The sequence below is a fragment of the Macaca mulatta genome, chromosome 13 (genome assembly GCF_049350105.2).
Source record: "Macaca mulatta isolate MMU2019108-1 chromosome 13, T2T-MMU8v2.0, whole genome shotgun sequence".
Classification (NCBI taxonomy): Eukaryota; Metazoa; Chordata; class Mammalia; order Primates; family Cercopithecidae; genus Macaca; species Macaca mulatta.
Window position 1 is genome coordinate 96,611,226 of NC_133418.1, and position 18,796 is coordinate 96,630,021.

Here is an 18,796-nt window from a genome sequence, read left to right on the forward strand (position 1 = left end):
CTCTGCCTTCCGGGTTCAAGCAATTCTCCTGCCACATTTTCCCAGGTAGCTGGGATCAGAGCCCCACACCACCACCAGGCCCATCTAAGTTTTGTAGTTTTAGTAGAGACGGGGTTTTGCCATATTGGCCAGGCTGGTCTCAAACTCCTGGCCTCAAGTGATCCACCCGCCTCAGCCTCCCAAAGTGCTGGGATTACAGGCGTGAGCCACCATGCCGGCCTACTTTTTTTTTTTCTTTTTTTTTTTTTTAAATAAGGGCGAAATAGCCTGATACAGAGCAGTGTGGAGCTGGAGAGAGCCACTCTGTCCTCTCCTCAGCTCAGGTGAGGACGTGAGAGCCAGGGGAGCTGAGAGCCCTGCTCCTGGAGGCCAGGGACTGGGGAAAACCAAGTGGCCAGGCCGCGGGGCTAGGACAGCTGGAACTGCTGCTGAGGGATAGGCAGCTGTTCTGTCCCAACCCCAGGACCAAGGAGTTCACAGATGTAAAACACTTAGTGCCTGGCACTGAGCAAATCTAGTAGCACTATTAGTATTAATTTGTACAAAGTAATTAAATGTTTTTCAGGTAATGCTAAAAGGCAGTTCCAGACACTGCCCAAGAAATGTGATTGACACATTCTGCTACAGGCAGGCGGGACGGTCTTTCCCCCACTTTCCCCCTCCCTTTCTCATTTGTAGATCCTTCTGGCATTCTCTCATGTCAGCCAGGCCCTGGCTCAAAGCTCAGAGGCCACACTGACAAGTGGCATGGACTCGGGCAAACTTGGGCCTCATCTGTAAAATGGGTACTGATGCCTCCTGGAGTTGGAAAGGGCATCTGTGCTATGGCCCCCGAATCCAGCCGGCACCCTGAGCCCAGGATCACCAGTGCCACAGGATTGGTCACTGCTCAGAGGCTGAGCAGATCCCAGGAGCAGAAAAGGGAAGAGAAGGGGAGCCCCAGCCAGGTTCTGGAATCCCACAGCCCCGGCAGAGGAGCAGGAAGGAAAGGAGATGGGGAGAGGGCTTTTCATTCCACAGAGGCGGTAATTCATCATGTCTTAAGATCCAGGAATACAATCCAGACACCGGGAACTCCAAGGCTCAGGAGCACAGAAAGGCTAAGTTCCTTCGCCTGTGGTTAGGTGGGTGGTCTCTGCAGTTCCCCATTTAAACTGGGAACTGAGCAACCAGCCACTACCACACGCCTCTGTCTGGCCCATTTCTGGTCATGGTCTTAGTCCCAAAGGCCCTTCTAAGGGCCTTGGGTGGTCACTGGCCCTTCCCAGGGTCCCTGCTGGGGTTCTCCCTCCCCCGAGTAGACTGCTCACTCCTCAAGGGATGGGGCTGGCGGGAAAAACTGGGGTGAACTTGGGGGTTTGTCCTAAAAATGCCTCATCACAGAGCTGGAAGGGACAGAAAAGACGGCCAGGTTGGAGCTTCTTGCACGATGAGGCTCTCCCAAGGGGCCTTCATCCTGGTGCGCTGCTGGGCAGGTAATAATGATGAAGATAGGAACATTTGTTCACATCTGTCCCAGGTCTCATTTCACAGGTGATAAAACTGAAGCTTGCAGAGTTAAATGTATCAAACGTAACAGAGGCGGTGAGTGTCAGAGCAGGATTTGAACCCACATCTTCAGGGCCCCGATGCGTGTGTGCTGGCCCCCCCCACATGCAGTGCACAAGTATTCAGTGAGTGGGGTGAGCCCAGCTCTGGCCAGGTGTTGGGGAGGAGTCAGACAGGGCCACAGGGTACATGGCGTAGAATGAAGAGGCTGGATTTCAGGGGTCACACGGGACTCTCAGTCCCAGCTCAACCACACCGTCAGGGGCCTCAGTGAGTTACTTAACCTCTCTGGCCTCAGGTGCCCATAGTGGAAAACAGGGATAATAGTTCTGGCAGAGAGATGCGGAAAGGAGTAAGTCAGAAAATGTAGGTGTAACCTAGACGTCAGCTAGGGAGTCCCAGTTTCCTGAGGTCTAAGCATGATGAATGCTAACCCCTACACCAGGGGTGGAGGAACCCAGGGTCCTCCCCAGGATTTCTGCTGGCGCCCTAGAATGGCAGTGCGGCGGGGCTTAGGTTCTAGGGGTCCTCAGCCTCTAGGCCCTGCTTCTGCATTTGTCTCTGTGCCACCCTGTGATAACCCAGGCGCAGCGTCTGTCCCTCCCTGTCTTCTCATTCTGGATCGGGGAGCAGGTGGGGGCCTTCACTGCACAGTGGATAGGGAAACAGCTTCTGCTGGTACACAGCACGTTCAGGTTCTTCACATGTCCTTCAGTCACTTCACTGGGGACTTTGGCCTCCCCACTGCACAGTGCCAAAGTCCCAGCCACTGCCTCTCACAGCCCTGGCCCTGCCACCCCTCTCTCCTCCTCACCCCTGCCCTTCCTGCTGTGTTCTCCAGACTCCTCTCCCTTTGTTCAGGCAGCCCATGGGGCCTCCCGTCTCCTCTGCCAACTCCTCTAGACTCCTCTCTGCACATCCAGCCCAGCCGGGTGCTTGCAGGGCAAAACGATCTTCATGGAAGCTACCTTCTTAGAGGTGGTGATAACAAATAAAGGCAGGGGCTGCATGCGGTGTCTCCTGCCTGTCATCCCAGCTACTCGGGAGGCTGAGGCAGGAGAATCGCTTGAATCCGGGAGGCGGAGATTGCAGTGAGCCGAGATCGCACCACTGCACTCCAGTCTGGGCAACAGAGAGAGACTCTGTCTCAATAAAGAAAGAAAGAAAGGCGGTGAGGGCACACGTGGAGTGAGCTGCCTCCCCATCCCTGCCTTCGATCCTTACTGGCAGCCTGCCCTTCAGAAGTGCACGTGGGCCGTGTAGTAAAACCAGTTCTTGTGTTGTGCTCTCTGAAGACCATTTGGGAAAAAAATATTGCTCTGAGGGGCTTGATGCAAACTCAGGGAGAGGAGCAATTTAGGGAAAACAGACAAGCAACTCAGATTTTGCCCCCATTGACAACTCACTATGTGACCTCCTTACTTCAGGGACCTGGACTTTCCAGTTACCTGTGATATGGGGAAGGGGGGTGGGATCGAACCAAGCGGCCTCCCAGGGCCCTTCAGGCTGTCACTTCCTAGAGAAGCTCTGGGAGGAATGACAAGCCCCACTTCCCCCTCAGCCAAGTCACTGCCCTACCCCTGTGGGTTGTAGCAGCCAGGCAGCCCCTGCCCTCAGAAAGTGTGTGCAAAGCCAGATGCAGGCAGAGGGGCTGGGACCCTTGCTAGGCAGAGGAGTGTGGCCTGAGCTGGGGGCCTGCACTGCACATGAGGAAGGCCCGGGAGGGAGAAGTGGGTCCCGTTTCCTGGCCCAGCCACCGACTGTGACTTTGAACAGCTAGCTTCCTCTCTCTGAGTCGTGGTTTCTTATCTGATAAGAGGGAGTGCCTGGCTTCGAGATAGGGGCTGGGCCATGGGTTGGCCTGACCAAGACTCGAAAAAGGAGTCTTTAAGGGCTTAGCCAGCCTCTGAACTCTACCCTATACACAACAAAATCAACATTAAGAACGGAAGAGAAATATTACAGCGCAGGAGCCTAACGGCCTAGAGGAAAGCAATGGGAATTGCTCACAGCACCCTGGTCAGCAGCCTGGTTCATTCGGCAGACACCACCTTGGATCTTGTCAGTGCCAGTCCTGGACGAGGCCACACAACCAATCCTGGTCACACCCGACCTGGCCGCATCCCCTCCTGCCCCTTGTGGTGTTTCCATCAGGCTCTGATCCCACCCCTAGCCTCCACCAGGGCGGCACTCCCAAAGAGCTCCATAATCTCAGACCGCGCAGCCGCCTGGCTACCCCATCGACCCTGGGTTTTGAGTGAACGAATGACTGCTGTCAATAATGAGTGTTTATTGGGTGCCAGTCCAGAGTTATGCACTGAGTGCGGTGGGCGCTGTGATGCCCCAGGTCACCCTTTGATGAAGGAGTTGTTGCCCCAGCTGCTGGGAGGGTGGCTGTTTAGCCACGTGCCCCTGCAAGGGTGGCCTCAGTGGCAGGCAGTCGTCTCCCAGGATCTCACGTCTTCCCGGGCAGCCAGCTTCAGTGACTGAAGGATGCAACAGCAGAAAGGTCTGAGACCCTTGGCCCAACGGTGGCAGTTCTGACTCCAGAACCCCCGTGGGGCTGGCTGAGGCTGCCCTCAGGCCCACATCCCAGCCTGGCATCACCCTGCCCAGTCCTGCTTCCTGTCCCCCTATCCACAGGAGGCCTCACCCCCTCAGAGCCTGCTTCCCACACATGATAGAGACATGGCCCTTAACGCCATTCAAGAGGTCTCAGCCTAGCTGGAAATAGAAACAACAGCAATAGCAGTAATAATAAATACCATTTACTCTACTACTTCCTACATTCACTCTACTGCCTCCCATTGGCCAGGCAGCATGCAATGCATTTTATATTTTCTTTTTTAAATGGTTTAATGTATTTTTTTGTAAACACAGGGTTTCGTTTCGCCATGCTGCCCAGGCTGGTCTTGTACTCCTGGGCTCAAGCCATCCTCTCGCCTTGGCTTTCCAAAGTGTTGGGATTACAGGTGCGAGCCACTCTGCCTGGCCTTCAATGCATTTTACATCCATTGTCTCTGTATGACTGAGAGTCAGGCCTCTCTCAGTTGAAATAGCCAGAAACCCAATCGAAACAGCTTAAGTAAAACAGAGAATATATTGGTCCAGGTAATGGAAAAGTCTAGTAAGTCCGGTAGACTTCGTGCTTCAGCCGCTGGGGGAGCCAAGTGTGGCCACAGGGCCGAGAGTCCATGTGCCCCTCCTGGTGGCACTGATTCCATGGTGCTGGCCTTAGTCTCAGACACAGTCTCTCCATTTGGTGTCTGTGTTCGTTTCCTGCAGCTGCTGTAACAAATCACCCCGAACTCGTGTAGCTTAACACAACAGAAAGTGATTCTCTCCCAGTTGTGGAGGCTGCAAGTCTGAAGTCAGGGTGTGGGTAGGGTGTTTTGAGGCTCTAAAGAGGAGGCTGTACCCTGCCTCTCTCCAGGCTCCTGGGTGGTGCCAGCCATGCTTGGCATCCCTCGGCTTGTAGCTGCCGCGCTCCCGTCTCTGCTGCTGTCATCACTCGGCCTTTTCCCTGTGTGTGTCTGTGTCTCAATTTATGTCTTCTTAGAAGGACACAAGGTATTGGACAGAAGCCACAAGCCACCCTAATCCAAGATGGCTTCATCTTCACTTGCCGACATCTGCAAAGACCCTTCTTCCAAATAAGGCCACCTCCAAAGGTGCAGGGGATTAGAACTTGAGCATATCTTTTTGGGGTACACATTTCAACCCACAGCAGTGGCTAAAGGCTTCAGCTTTCCTTCTGTCTACCTAGTGACTCCAGTGGGAAAGAAAGCTTCAATAACTCCAGCTAACACCCCAAGTGTGTTCCCACCAGCCTGTTTTGAGTCATAAGTTCATCCCTGGGAATCTGACTCTGTGGCCGCGGTGAGGGAATATTCTTATTGACCTGGCCTCAGTCATGATCTTATGCTGGAACTGGGAGTGAGGTCAGCCACCCCTGGACCACATACCCAACAGAAAATCCAGGGGACATCACCAAAAGAAAGGGGCAAGGATGATGGGAAGGTCAAAAGAACAGATTCCACTCAACCATCAGCACCCCCAGGCACCTACAGTGTGGGCCTGATTTCCATTTACTGAAGGTTGACAAAGTTAATGACTTGCAACCAGCTAATGGGATTGGAACTGAGCTGAGACTCTAACTCAGGCCTACCTGGCTGAAAAACTAGGCTCTTTCCCCAGCAGGACTTCAGACCGTGGTGTCCCTTGCAGTGGAGGAGGTGGGACTTGGGCTGTGTCTTGAGTGTAGGGAAAGGGAAGACCGCCCTGGGAAGAAGAGGCCTGGAGTCTGCAGAGCCCATGGCTTTCGGCTCGAGGCAGAGCATTCTCTTGGGGGAGGGATGAGAGTGAGGTCCACTGTGCAAGGCCTCCGGTGTCTTCTGTTTTCCTTGGGCAGTGGGGAGTCACTGAAGACTTAGGAGCTGGAGAGACTCTGCCGTCGATCGGCTCACGGTGCTGGTGTAAGGGGTCCTCCGGGAATCAGGAGCTGAAAAGGTGTGAAGTGTTGATTGGGCGGGGAGACGCTGGCAGGGAGGAGGCTGTGGCCACAGTCAGGTAAGAGGTGATAAGGCCTGAGTGGGGCAGGAGAGGAAGGCCCTGGCACCTCCACCCATCCCCGCCCAACAAGCCCCAGGTCCCAATCTAATTACATCTCACCCCAGCCCCCACCCACCCCACCCCAGTGATACACAGGGTCCAAGACCAGCTGGGACTTCCCTCACACTCAAAAACCCCTCTCAGCAAACTGTTCTCATGACCAGTGTATGAGCCAGCCTTGAGTGGCAGGTCATCACGTCCTGGCTAGTCACATTCTGCCACCCGCCAAAAGAAATTTCCCCAGCCAAGAGGGCAAGCAAGGCCAGCTATGGAGCCAGCTTCTCTGCTGCCTGTGATTCAGGGAACAGGGACGGGGACTGGGAGAGGGGCAGCCGTGCCCCAGGGACCCAGCGGGCGGACTCCTCTGTGTGCTGTCTACAGTGATGAGCGCCTACCCACTGGAAGGCCCACAGCTGAGGATGGAAGCCCACAGGCTGCTGGGGAAACATCCCGGAGGCCCGGATTAGGGTCTGGGAAGGGCAGGGGATGAGGGGCCGCTCCCTTCAGAGCCCAGGTTTGAATTTCCCACCTAACAGGTGGGTAAGAACTGGGGGCTCCGTGAGTCTTTCAAAGATGAGGCGGAGGCTTGCAGGACAGGAAGGAGGTTCCCATCGTCCCGAGTCAGGCAGCGACACCCTGGTGAAGTGTGCGCATCTGCACACGCATACACACACTGGGGGTGAGGGCTCAGGGCGCCATTCTCTGGTGATACCTGTGTCCGTGCAGAGAGTCTCAGGCCACAGTTAGAACCATGCTACTCTCCCAGGGTCCTGGAGGAGATGGAATGAGACCTTTCCCCGCTGGGCCCCCAGATCTTTCGGGTGACTAAGCATGGAGGGCCCTGCTCACCTTTCCTGCGCCTGCCGCTGCTGAGAGAAGGGGAAGCCGGTGAGGGGAAGTGTAGACAGCTCTGGGTTTTCTCCATGAGCATTCCCGGCCTGCCACAGGGGCGCTTGCTGCTGTAGCTGCGGGGAAGCGCCTGGAAGGGGCTTGCCGTCTGCAGCGGAGGGAAGGCCCTCCTTGACTCAGTGGCTCGGCTTTTTCCTAGAGTTGTCCCCTGGTGCTGAAAGCAGCCAGCTCCGGCTGGCTCCCCGAGTGTCCTTCTCCTGGGACAGCTGAAGGTTTTGCTCTGGGGCTGTCAGGCTCTCCGGGACTGCAGGTTTCCCCAGGGTCTGGAAATGGGGAGTGGGATGGGATGAAGAGCAGACCCCATTTCTCAGGAGTTGATTAAAAAGGTAGACAGGGTAAGGCGAGGGGGAGGCTACCCATTGCATTGTTTAATGTCATTCATAAAGTTTGAACCAGAAAAACATCTTGTATTCTGCTGGAAAGCTGTTGTGCTTCCTTTTATCGGAAAAGGAGAATTGATACCAGCAGCCTTTATGTGTTGGACGAGACGCCGGGAGGTTGTGTTCAGGTGAGGCTCGCTTGGCCCAGGTTCTGGGGCACCCTCTCCTCTGCAGCCTAGGCTTGTGTTCTTTTAACCTGACTTTAAAGTCCTATTATCATTGCATTTCCATCGTGAGTCATCTCAACTCTTTCAGAAACAGGCAGGATAGAATGCATGAATGAATGAATGGATGAATGAATGAATGAATGAATGAATGAATGAATGACAGTAATTATGGGGTACTTACTATGTGGCAGGCCCTGTAAGCACTTTACAGTATGGGCTTATTTAAGCCTCCCGGTGACCTGATGAGGAAAATATTATTTGTATTCCCATGTTATGACCCGGGGAACTACAGCAGGCAGGGAATAAAAGCAGCTGGTGGGTGGTGGAGCCGGGCAGTCTGGCTCCCGCATCCTCTTTCCTACTGGCCATGCTGTGCTGCCTCTGAGAATGATTGAATGAGAAACACTCATTCATCACACGTGGAGGAAGAGGATGGATGAGGGGCAGGGTGGTGACCTGGTGCTGCAGCTGGAGGGTCAGTGTCGATGCCAGCAGTGATGGCAGCCGGGCGATGGAGACGGGGCTGGTGAAGAGTCCTTCCCGCCTGGCTGCGTCCAGCTGTCCTGTGAGAGGGTTCCTTCGGGGAAGACATGAGACAGCTGATGCAGCAGGAAGGGTCCTCGTCCCTGGCTTGGCTTCTGGCCTGGTGCCCTGCTTGCCCTCTCTTGGCCTCCCTCTGCTCACTTGGGAGATGGGTTAGTGGGATTCAGGGATTTGGGAGGCCTTGCAGCTTAGACACCCACGGCTTTCTCTCTCTCTCTCTCTCTCTCTCTCTCTCTCTCTCTCTCAGAGACACAGTCTTGCTGTTACCCAGGCCGGAATGCAGTGCTATGATCTTAGCTCATGGCAGCCTCGACCTCCTGGCCTCAAGTGATCCTCCCACCTCAGCCTCCTGAGTAGCTGGGACTACAGCCACACATCACCACACCTGGCTAATTTGTGTGTTTTTTGTAGAGACAGGGTTTTGCCATGTTACCCAGGCTGGTCTCGGACTCCCGGGCTCAAGCAGCCCATCCTCTTTGGCCTCCCAAAGTGCTGGGATTACAAGCATGACCCTGCCCAGCCAGACTCACGGCTCTCCTTTCCGCTCAGAGTTGGGCAGGTGAGCCCCAGCAGGACCTGAAAGGATGGGAAGTCCTTGGGGCTAGGAGAGGGGCATAAGCCTCAAGCCCGTGCCCAGCCCAGACCACCCTGTCCTTTCTGAGAACAGCTGAGGTAGAACTTGGTTCTCAGAGCTGGGAAGGAACCCAGAGACCATCTGACCTGAACTTCCCTTGTACAGACAAGAACACTGAGGCTCGGGGAAGGGAAGAGACACTCCCAGGGCCCCAGGACTGACCCTGCCTCACAGCCAGCCTTTCCCACTGTCCATTGCTCTTTCCTGAAAGCCCCAGAAACCAGGCAAGAGGGTGGGCCAGGTCTGGGTTACAGGCAAAAGGAATCTTGGAGCATCTGGCTGGGCCAGTGGGATCTCTGGCTTGTCCCCTGGGGCTTTGTGTCATCCTGGGCCACGAGTCAGAAAAGCATCACTGGGACACCAACCCAGGGCACCATGGCTTTGGGGTCAAACAGTTGTTGATGACAAATCCCCACGCGTAAGGTGCGGAGTCAGCCCTGGGAAAGGGGCAGGAGGGGCTGTCTCTCTTTTCGGCCACTTTCCCTGGCCCCTGACTCCTGCGACCCTCTCCCAGCTCCACTGCTCCTCACCACAGTGCTTCTCAGCCCCAGGCTTGCCCTCTGCTTGTGGCCGGTGGCATCTTGAAAAAGGATCTGATGGGTCCGTATTAGGATGATAACGGTAGAGACAGGCGAGAGAAAACCCCACAGCGAGAGATCAAGCTTCCCATGCTGCCGCCTGCTCCCCGCTGTGTGGTCTTGGACCAGTCATTTCAGCCTCCTCCTCTGTAAAACACAGGCCTGGCGGTGGGGGTCTGGAAGACCTTGTGCCTTCTAACCTTTGGGGAGTGTGAAGTACAGCCTCTCTGATGGTGTCTTTGTGTTATAAAGAAAAAGAACTGAAAAGGGGGAGCCATAGTCCAAAAAGCTGTGACTCCAGAGAAGAACTGCGGGTTTCAGGAGGCCTGTGGAAGGAATTGGGCCGGGGGTGTTTTAGTTGGGCAACCCTGCCTGCATTGCGTCCTCCCACCTCCTGCCTGAAACAGCAGTCCCGGCCGGCAGGCCCTCAGGGGCATCAAAGCTGAGCTGCGGCCCCACCCTGAGGCAGAGGGCCTGGGGCTTGGGTCGCGTAAGGACATATGGACAGTGTGGGCACCACACCTGCCCCTACACTGCCACCCAGGCACACCCAGACACACAAGGGACTTCCTTTAGGAACCCCTCAAACTCATGCAGCCCTAGAGTGCGGGCCTGGAGACCCCGAGATTCCTGAGAAAAGTGAGGCCGCATCAGGCCTCCCTAGACAGCTCTCTCTGCCCTTGTTTAAGCTGCCCACTGGCCCCCACTCCACAGAAGGTGCCACCCACCCGCCTGCCATTCCCATCCACTCCCATGAGACGGAGCCCCCGCCTCAGCCAGCCCATCAAGACCAGTGTCTGGGCCCACCCTTTGGGGCCGGTTTCTCCAGGGAATCCTGCTCAAAGCATTGACAGAGTAAGAGAACAATATTGAAGAATAAGCTTTACCTTATGTAATCTCTTACCTCAAAGGCACGGCGTCTGACAGGTGAAGAAACTGAGGGCTGCAGAGGGGAGGGGCTTCCTGGGTGGAAGGTAGCAGGCGGGAATCAGGGCTTGAAACAGGGACCCTGCACACAGGCCTCAGGCTGGACGGCACCCAGCACGTGGGCGAAGAAGCTCCATGGTCTGGAGGCGAAAGCACAGGCCGGAGCCCCAGCCTCCCCACGCTCCTCTGCGTGCAGGCTGCGTCTGCCTCACAGGGTCCCATCTTATGGGACGGTGTTGAGGAGGCGACAAGGCTACAGAGACACGTGGTCAGGATGCGTTATCGATATTATTCTTGCCACTATTATTATGCCCGCTATAGCAAATGTGACTTTGCGTGCCTCAGCTGCCAAGCCCGAGACCTCGTGAGATGCCAGCAGAGACCACCCCACCCAGCAGGTGACAAGTCTCCCACAGCACCCCAGGAAGCCTCCCTCTGGCCTCTGACGTCCGCCTCTCCGGGGCCTCTCCTTCCTTGTGGTTCCGTGTTAAAAATCTCCCTCTGTCTTCCCCCCCGACCCTCTGACCACAATGGCCCGGGCTGCCTGCCCCTCTGTGCACATGGTGACTTTTGCTGAAAAGCAAACATCACTGGGGCGCCCAGCCTCGTGGTTTCAGGCTGTGCGGTTTACCTCATGACGTCATTTTCCTTCCTCCAGATAAACCAGAAGAGACTTTACTGCTCAGCTGGTCCTGGGGAAATGGTGCCTGCCCTGACTCGTGGAAGGTTCAGGGTGGGCATCTGGGCCGTAGCCAGGGCTGAGAAGAGGTCCCCAGGCTCAGCCAAGGCTCACAGTGACCTGTGTCTGAAGGAGGGTTTCTGGCTCCTACTTTGTTAGCATAGACTCAGACAGCCCGGGGATTGGTGCTTCCAAGGTGCAGAGGAAGGGTAGGGGCCACAGCAGCCAGAGGCTTGTCCTGAAGCCCCCGACTGCCACTCCCAGCCACCAGAAAGCGTGGACCTTCTGGGCCTTTGTGGCAGACCACCAGGCCCGGAGCCACCACCCACACAGGGAAGGAAGACAGTGGCAGCTCAGCCTGGGGAAACCGCCCCTTCCCCAGACCGGGTCGTCCCTTCTCCGCGTCTCCTGTGCTGCCAGCCAGGTGGGGAATAGGGTTTCCCAGGGGCGGGCACAGGGGAAGGGGCCACCACCTCTCCTGAATACCCACCCCTGCCCAGGCTCTGTGCTTTATGGTCTCTTTGACCGTCCTCACAGCCCTTTGAAGTCTGTCTTTTATAGAGTGCTGTTTCCAGATGACAGGCCCAAGGCTCAGAGAGGTTTGGGACCCGCCCAAGGTTGCAGCTAGCAATGGGCCTGGCACACAGTTGGTATTCAGGAATGTTTGTTTCCCAGAAAGGAAGGGAGATGCTACCTTTCCTCTGAGAAGCAACCGGAAGTCTCCAGGCTCGCAAGACAGTTTCCCTCCTGAGGACAGCTGGACCCATGACAACGTGGGGCCCTGACTGGGCCGCGCCTCCTCTCTGAGGTGGCTGATGCCTTCTGCTCCCTCGGGAGCTTGGCTATCAGGCTGTGGTCTGGGGTCTGGAGTGGCCACAGCAACACAGAGTCATCTCCGTTCAGATCCGGCCACTGCTGGGGAAAGCCCTGGCCCTTCTACCTTCCCCGTGGGGTCCCCTTTCCTTCCACCTGCACCAGGTTCTCACGGGCTCTCTGCCCATGCCCAGTAGGCTGCCTCTGCAGGGCACTGAGGGGGAAGTAGGAGTGGGCAGGAGGGCAGAGAAGACAGACAGAAGACATGTTCCTGTCTTCAGGAAACCAACGCTGTTTTCAGGACTCACCATAGGGACAATGACCACTGCCACCGTCACCACGGTGCGGAATAATCACTGCACATCCCGAGCGCCAGCCTAAGCAGGTCCCACAGATGTCTCATTTAATCCTTGTTAAAAATCAACCTGTGGGCCAGGTGCAGTGGCTCATGCCTGTAATCTCAGCACTTTGGGAGGCTGAGGTAGGCGGATCACTTGAGGTTAGGAGTTCAAAACCTGCCTGGCCAACATGGTGAAACCCCGTTTCTACTAAAAATACAAAAATTAGTTAGGTGTGGTGGCTGGTGCCTGTAATCCCAACTACTCTTGAAGATGAGGCAGGAGAATCACTTGAACCCGGAAGACAGAGGTTGCAGTGAGCCGAGATCACACCAAGAGCGAAACTCTGTCTCAAAAAAAAAGAAAAAAAAAAAGAAAAGAAAAGAAAAAAAAAAGCTGGGCACGGTGGCTCACGCTGTAATCCCAGCACTTTGGGAAGCCAAGTCAGTCGGATCACGAGGTCAGGAGATTGAGACCATCCTAGCCAACATGGTGAAACGCCATCTCTACTAAAATACCGAAAATTACCTGGGTGTGGTGGCACGTGCCTGTAGTCCCAGCTACTTGGGAGGCTGAGGCAGGGGAATCGATTGAACTCGGGAGGTGGAGGTTGCAGTGAGCCAAGAGCGCACCACTGCACTCCAGCCTGGGCGACAGAGTGAGACTCCGTCTCAAAACCAAAACAAAACAAAACAATAAAACAACAAGAAAACAACCTGGGAAGTGGCTATTATTTTTCCCATTCTATAGTTTCCTGCCCAAGATCACCCAGCTAGGAAGTGGCGGAGCTGGGAGTGGACTCTGGGATGCTCAGGCTGCAGGACCTGTGGTCCATGGTGTGCACTATGCCTCAGACCTGAGGCAGAAGGATGCACATTCCAGAAAGACGTGATGCAGAGCATAAGATGCTGGGAGCCAGGGCCCTGAGAAGGGCCTGAACCTTGAGGGCAGGCAGGAACTAGACTGGCAGGGGGAGGCACAGGCACTCCCAAGAGATGGACCATCCTGAGCCCAGTTTCATGGGAAGGAGGCATGGTGCTTGTGTGAGGGCAGCAAACTGTTCGATGGGGCCAGAGCCCAGGGCCTGGCAGGGGAGATCAAAGCCAGACCAGAACAAAGCTGGTGCTAGGGTGATAGTCGGATACCCACCCTCACTCCCTGCTGTTCAGGCCTGGGCCCCACTCAGAAGCCTGTGTCTTCAGGGTCAAAGGCCAGTCCAGGGCGGTGCCACCCTCCTCCACTTGAAGTCACTCTCCCCCATCTCTCCCTGTGGCCCAGATGCCTGCCAGGGTCAGCTGTTGGGACTTAGCCGTTCCAGGGAGGGAGGCCTGGGCAGCTCGGAGCCAGTGGGTTTGTGAGCTGAGCCAGAGGGCTGGAGAATGATCCCAGCTGATAGGGCCCACGTGGGTGGTCTCTGGGAGAGCCTGGGAGGGAATCAGGCAGGGAGGTTCTGTCCTTGGCCTGGGCTGCCAGAGCTTAGCTGGACTGTTCCTGGACAGGCTGAGCTGGCTGCAGGGCCTCCAGACCCCAGACTCTATCCCCAAGTCATCCATCGACATCAGGAGTCATTCCTAGGTGGCCACAGCTGCCTGCTCAGAGCCCTGGGCAGCCCCCTCTGCCCCCGGTCCCCAGCCACCCTCTCCTCTCAGCAGCCTGTCCTCTGCTCCTCCATCCTCAGGAGCTGAGCCTCAGTGAAGTGGCTGCTAGGTGCTCCAGAGTGGAGGCAGGACAGGACCCCGAGCTGGACTGCCAGGCCCAAGGTGACTTGGAGGTGGCAAAGAGGCAGGGCCACAGGCAGTGAGCCCTGAGCCAGAGGCGGCAGGGACAGTGTCTGAACCCAGCACTCCCTTCCTCACGCCCCTGGCAGGAGGCCCAGGCGCAGAGCCAGCCTCACAGGCTGATTCGTGACTGAGAAGCTGCCTCGTGGGCCCTGCTCTAGGTGGGAGGGGCCTGGGAAAGTCAAGTCTCTGGGCCTTCGCTGCTCTGTAGGGCCTGCCCAGGCTGTGTGTGGCTGCTGGGAGGCACCAAAAAGCCGTTTTCTTCATTAAGCATCTGCCTGGAGATGGAAGGAACCAACAGGGAAGCCTCTCCAATCACGCAGACTTGGGCTAGCTGCCGCTTCCTCAGTTCTTTACAGTTCTCATTGCTCTCCCTCTTGCTGTGGTCATTAATTTGGGAGGCTTTGGAGGGGGTGGGTGGCATTGTTTCCTGCCATCCTGCTGTCCAGGGCCCAGTTCCATCCCCAGCTCTGGAACCCTAGAAGATACGAGGCCCCCAGGACACCATTGCCATCCTCAGTGGGCCGGGTGAGGCCTGCTCTGGGCCCGCTCACAGGCCAAGCTTGAGTGACACAGGAGCCAGATATGGGGCTACTGCGGTCCCCAGGCAACCTTATCTACAGTGGCAGCTGTGGCCACGGTAACCTCTCCAGTTGGTCAGGACGGTGAGGTCAGCCATCAACAGCCAGCCTGACCTTTCTGGAAGCCAGCCAGCCACGTCCGCTGCATCCAGGCAGGTCTGCAGCTTAAACTCTGCTTTTGGAGAGCTGGTTGCCCAGGCGGACCCATCCCTAGACACAGCTCTCTGTGTCGATGTCCCAACCTGGGAGTCCGAGAAGGGGGCCTGGTCTGGGCCTCTCATCAGCCTCCCGAGCCCCAAGCTCGCAACCGACCAAGTGTCCATTTTTAAGCGTTCCCGCCTGTAAATGAGGGCCTGGGATGGACTAGCGCAGAGTGGGCAGTGCAGGGAGAACTGATGGAGACAAAAGGGTGGCCTGGCCTCCAGCCAGGGCTACTGGAGTGGGCAGGGCAAGAGATGATGTCAGCTTGAAGGAGGGGGGTGTGGGCAGAGGGAATGGGGCAAGGTAGGCAGATCTGAGAGAGATTTTGGAGCGAGAATAAACAGGACCGGTGACTGGATGTGAGGATTAGACAGTGGGGAGTTCTCTCTTGGATAAACTGGGGCGCCATGGCCTGAGCTGGAGGCCCGAGGCTCCCGACCTGCTGAGTGACTTGCCACAGGCTCATGCCCCCTAGGCCCGTGCTCTTATCCCTCAACTTCCAAGGGATCCCTGATCCCATCGACTTCCAGGGTGGGAATGAGTGAGGTCTCAACTGCTCTGCTCCAACCACCCCGCAGGGTTGGTGCTCTGGGAACACATGCTTACCTGCCTCCACTTGTAGCTAAAACCATGAAAAATTGAAACACACAAAATAAGAAGGGACTATCATGGCCCTGTGAGCCCATTGCTCAGCTTCAAGGCTCATCGCCATCTTATCTTTTTTATTTCTTTTTTCTTTTTGAGACTCACTCTGTTGCCCAGACTGGAGTGCAGTGGCATGATCATGGCTCATGGCAGCACTGACCTTCTGGGCTCAAGCGATCCTCCTACTTCAGCCTCCCTAGTAACTGGGACTAAGGATGTGTGCCTCCATGCTTTTTAAATTTTCTGTAGAGATGAGGTCTCCATATGTTGCCCTGGTTGGTCCTGAATTCCTGGACCTAAGCAATCCTCCTGCCTTGGCCTCCCCAAATGCTGGGATTACAGGTGTAAGCCACCACGACTGGCCCCTCTTTACTTCTTAGCCCACTTTAAAAAAAAAATTTGGGTATTTTATAACAGTGCTAGACACTATATTATTTTATCCATAAATACTTCAGTTTTTATGTCCAACAGAATGAGGAAATCTTTTTTTTTTTTTAACGTAACTATAATGCCAAGTCTTAGCAATTGTTAATAAAGTTAACAATTTCTTTTTTAAAAAATTTCAACTTTGGCCATGCGCGGTGGCTCACACCTGTAATCCCAGCACTTTGGGAGACTGAGGGAGTGTGGATTACTTGAGGTCAGGAGTTCAAGACCAGACTGGCCAACATAGTGAAAACCCATCTCTACTAAAAAAAAAAAAAAAAAAAAAAAAATACAAAAATTAGCTGGGCATGGTGGCGCGTGCCTGTAATCCCAGCTACTCGGGAGGCTGAGGCAGGAGAATTGCTTGAACCCAGGAGGTGGAAGTTGCAGTGAGCTGAGATCATGCCACTGCACTTCAGCCTGGGTGAAACAGCGAGACTCCGTCTCAGAAAAAAAAAAAAAAAAATCAACTTTTATTATAAAGGGTACACCTGCAGATTTGTTACATGGGCAAATTGCATGACACTGAGGCGTGGGGTCCCAGGGATCCTGTCACCCAGACCATAAGCATAGTACCCAACAGGTGATTCTTCAGCTCACACTCCCTCCCTCCCTTCTCAGTCCAGTGATCCCCAGTGTCTGCTGTTCCCATCTTCATGATCATGTGTATTTAATATTTAGCTCCCACTTCTAAGTGAGAACATGTGGTATTTGGTTTTCTGTTCTTGCATTGGATTGCTTGGGATTATGGCCTCTAGCTCTATCTATATTGCTCCAAAGGACATGATTTCATTCTTTTTATGGCTGCATAGTATTCCATGGTACAACAATTTCTTAATATCATATAAAACCCAGTTCAGGTCAGTCGTGCTGGCTCACACCTTTAATCCCAGCACTTTGGGAGGCCGAGGCGGGTGGATCATTTGAGGTCAGGAGTTCGAGACCAGCCTGGCCAACATGGTGAAACCCTGTCTCTACTAAAAATACAAAAATTAGCTGGGTGATAATGGTGCGAGCCTGTAATTCCAGCTACTCGGGAGGGTGAGGCAGGAGAATCGCTTGAACCCAGGAGGCAGAGGTTGCAGTGAGCTGAGGTCGCGCCATTGCGCTCCAGTCTGGGCGACAGAGTGAGACCCTGTCCCCACCGCACACCCCCCACCCCTGCAAAAAACAAACAAACAAACAAAAAAATCCAGTTCAGGTTCCCACTTCCCTGCTGGTCTCATCCTTTCAGGAGCAGCGGTGACTCGGTTTCCAGGTGTGGGGAGATTGAGCAATCTGTTCCTACAGTGCTCAGCCCTGTGCCAGAGGCTGGGCTGAATAGGCGACGGGGACAGGCCCTGCCCCAGAGGAGTGCTCAGGTCACTACCACTGGCCACTGCACGGAGAAGAGTCCTTCCTCCACCAGCCTGGAGTCCAGGAAGACATAGAATCTCCTGCCTCCCCAGCCTTCCCAGGAGAAACTCAATGGGGCGATGAGATCCTCTAAGGGGGCCCGCATCTCCCTCCAGCTCCTTTTTCTGTTTGCCCTTCTCCGTGCACCCTGAGTGCCAGCCAGCTGGGGTGATCAGGCCTGACCGCTGGCCCGGAACACCCCTTCTTCTCCCTCCCGTCTGAGTCCTGCTCCAAACCTTGTCTGTGCAGCTCCGCATGACCGACCAGGGTTATTCGGGTGTCCCCAGCCTGCCCCTACCCTCCGCCATCCTACTGCGACGACTGCTCAGTGTGTCTGGGAGTTTCCAAAGGGCAAGACAGTGTCTGCTGCGTCCTTGTGTCCCTAGTGGTTCACATGTAGCCCTCCGCATCAAGGAGGTGCTGTGTGTTTGCCGTATGACTGTGGTGTGCAAATAAAGGCGAGAATAAGTGAGGGAACAGGGAGATGACTGGCAGGGTGGGAGAATGGGTGAATGCCGTCTCAAAGTTCTCTGTCCATCTTCAGAAGCTGGGAAACAGATGGAGTCAGTGAAAGTGTTGGGGACACTTCTCTGCCTTGGGGAAGATATCTCCCACCCCTTCCCAACAGCAAAGGCCTGCCCCTCTGGTGTCCCCTGTCCCTGGGCTCCTTTCCCTGCTGGTCTCTCTGCACCCCCAGGACAGTTTCCCTCCCCGGGGCAGGCTGGGAACAGCCGTAGGGAGCACAGCTCACGCCCAGACCCTGCGCCTGCTGGTGGGGTCTGTTTGTACAGGGTCATCTGGTTTCAATCCAGTGAAGTCTTAAAATTTTTCCATGGGAACTTCTTCTATTTTAAGCTCCTCCCGGATGGGCTGGACAAACTCAGCCTGAGGAGGCTATGAGTTCCTGGGCTGCTGCTGGTGGCCTCGCCACCCCCAGCAGGTCCCCAACAGACAGGAGCAGGCAAGGATTGGGGCTCAAGGACTCCGGCCCAGCTCTGACTCTTACCCATCAGACGATCTTGAGCAAGTTTCTTCTTTCTGGGCCTCAGTTTCCTCATGTGTACAGTCTAGGGTTAGTAGCAGGGAGCCAAACTACCGGAATTCAAATCTGGCACCATCCCTGAGTTAACTATGTGACTTTGGCAAGGCTACTTAACCTCCCTGGGCTACAGTGTCTTCATCTATAACATGAAATAAGTTGAGTTGCTGGGGTTACATGAACGGGTGCCTGAGTACACAGCACAGTGCCGGGGATACATCGAAGCCTATACACTCAGTGCTGGTTATTACAGATCTATTTCTTAGCGGAAACCCATGGTCATATGTGTTTCAGAATGTCTGTGCCTCTGGAGTTTTAAAAGGTAATATGCATATTCCAGTATCATGTATAACCCAGTGAGATCTGGGGAAACACCCCGTGGTCAAACACATTACTATTTCCTCATTGAAATGTGAATCTTTACTCAAAGTGAGAAAAATAAGGACTTAGATTAGGCCAGGTTTTGCTAAATAAGGTATGGAAAAGCTGGCCGGGCGTGGTGGCTCACGCCTGTAATCCCAGCACTTTGGGAGGCCGAGGCGGGCGGATCAGGAGTTCGAGACCCGCCTGACCAACATAGTGAAACCCTGTCTCTACTAAAAAT

At 55.1% G+C, this 18,796-nt stretch overlaps 1 protein-coding gene across 2 annotated transcripts; it reads right to left on the reverse strand.

Moving 5' to 3' along the window:
• Nucleotides 1–4,410: 4,410 nt before the first annotated feature.
• LOC144333812 (uncharacterized) lies at nucleotides 4,411–17,489 on the reverse strand. Of its 2 annotated transcripts, XR_013402875.1 has the most exons (6): nucleotides 17,390–17,489; nucleotides 10,275–10,550; nucleotides 9,323–9,517; nucleotides 8,072–8,192; nucleotides 7,009–7,331; nucleotides 5,140–6,049 (listed from the first exon to the last, which is right to left on the reverse strand). XR_013402875.1 is itself a non-coding variant. In XM_077959807.1 (4 exons), the coding sequence occupies exons 1-3, from the start codon at nucleotides 10,517–10,519 to the stop codon at nucleotides 7,185–7,187; spliced, it is 513 nt and encodes a 170-aa protein (XP_077815933.1). In that variant the 5' UTR covers nucleotides 10,520–10,628; the 3' UTR covers nucleotides 4,411–6,049; nucleotides 7,009–7,184. The 2 variants fall into 2 exon arrangements, 1 of the variants encoding a protein (XP_077815933.1); XM_077959807.1 differs by lacking the exons at nucleotides 9,323–9,517; nucleotides 17,390–17,489 and having other exon boundaries at nucleotides 4,411–6,049; nucleotides 10,275–10,628.
• Between the last annotated feature and the right edge of the window lie 1,307 nt (nucleotides 17,490–18,796).

Coding starts and splice junctions, on each gene's coding strand:
- LOC144333812 (XM_077959807.1), bottom strand. CDS start 10,519: ATGGGACCCTGTGAGGCAGACGCAGCCTGCACGCAGAGGAGCGTGGGG. Junction 8,193..10,274: donor TCAGACGCCGTGCCTTTGAG/GTAAGAGATTAC, acceptor TCTTCCCCGAAG/GAACCCTCTCACAGGACAGC. Junction 7,332..8,071: donor CCCTCCAGCTGCAGCACCAG/GTCACCACCCTG, acceptor CCCCATTTCCAG/ACCCTGGGGAAACCTGCAGT.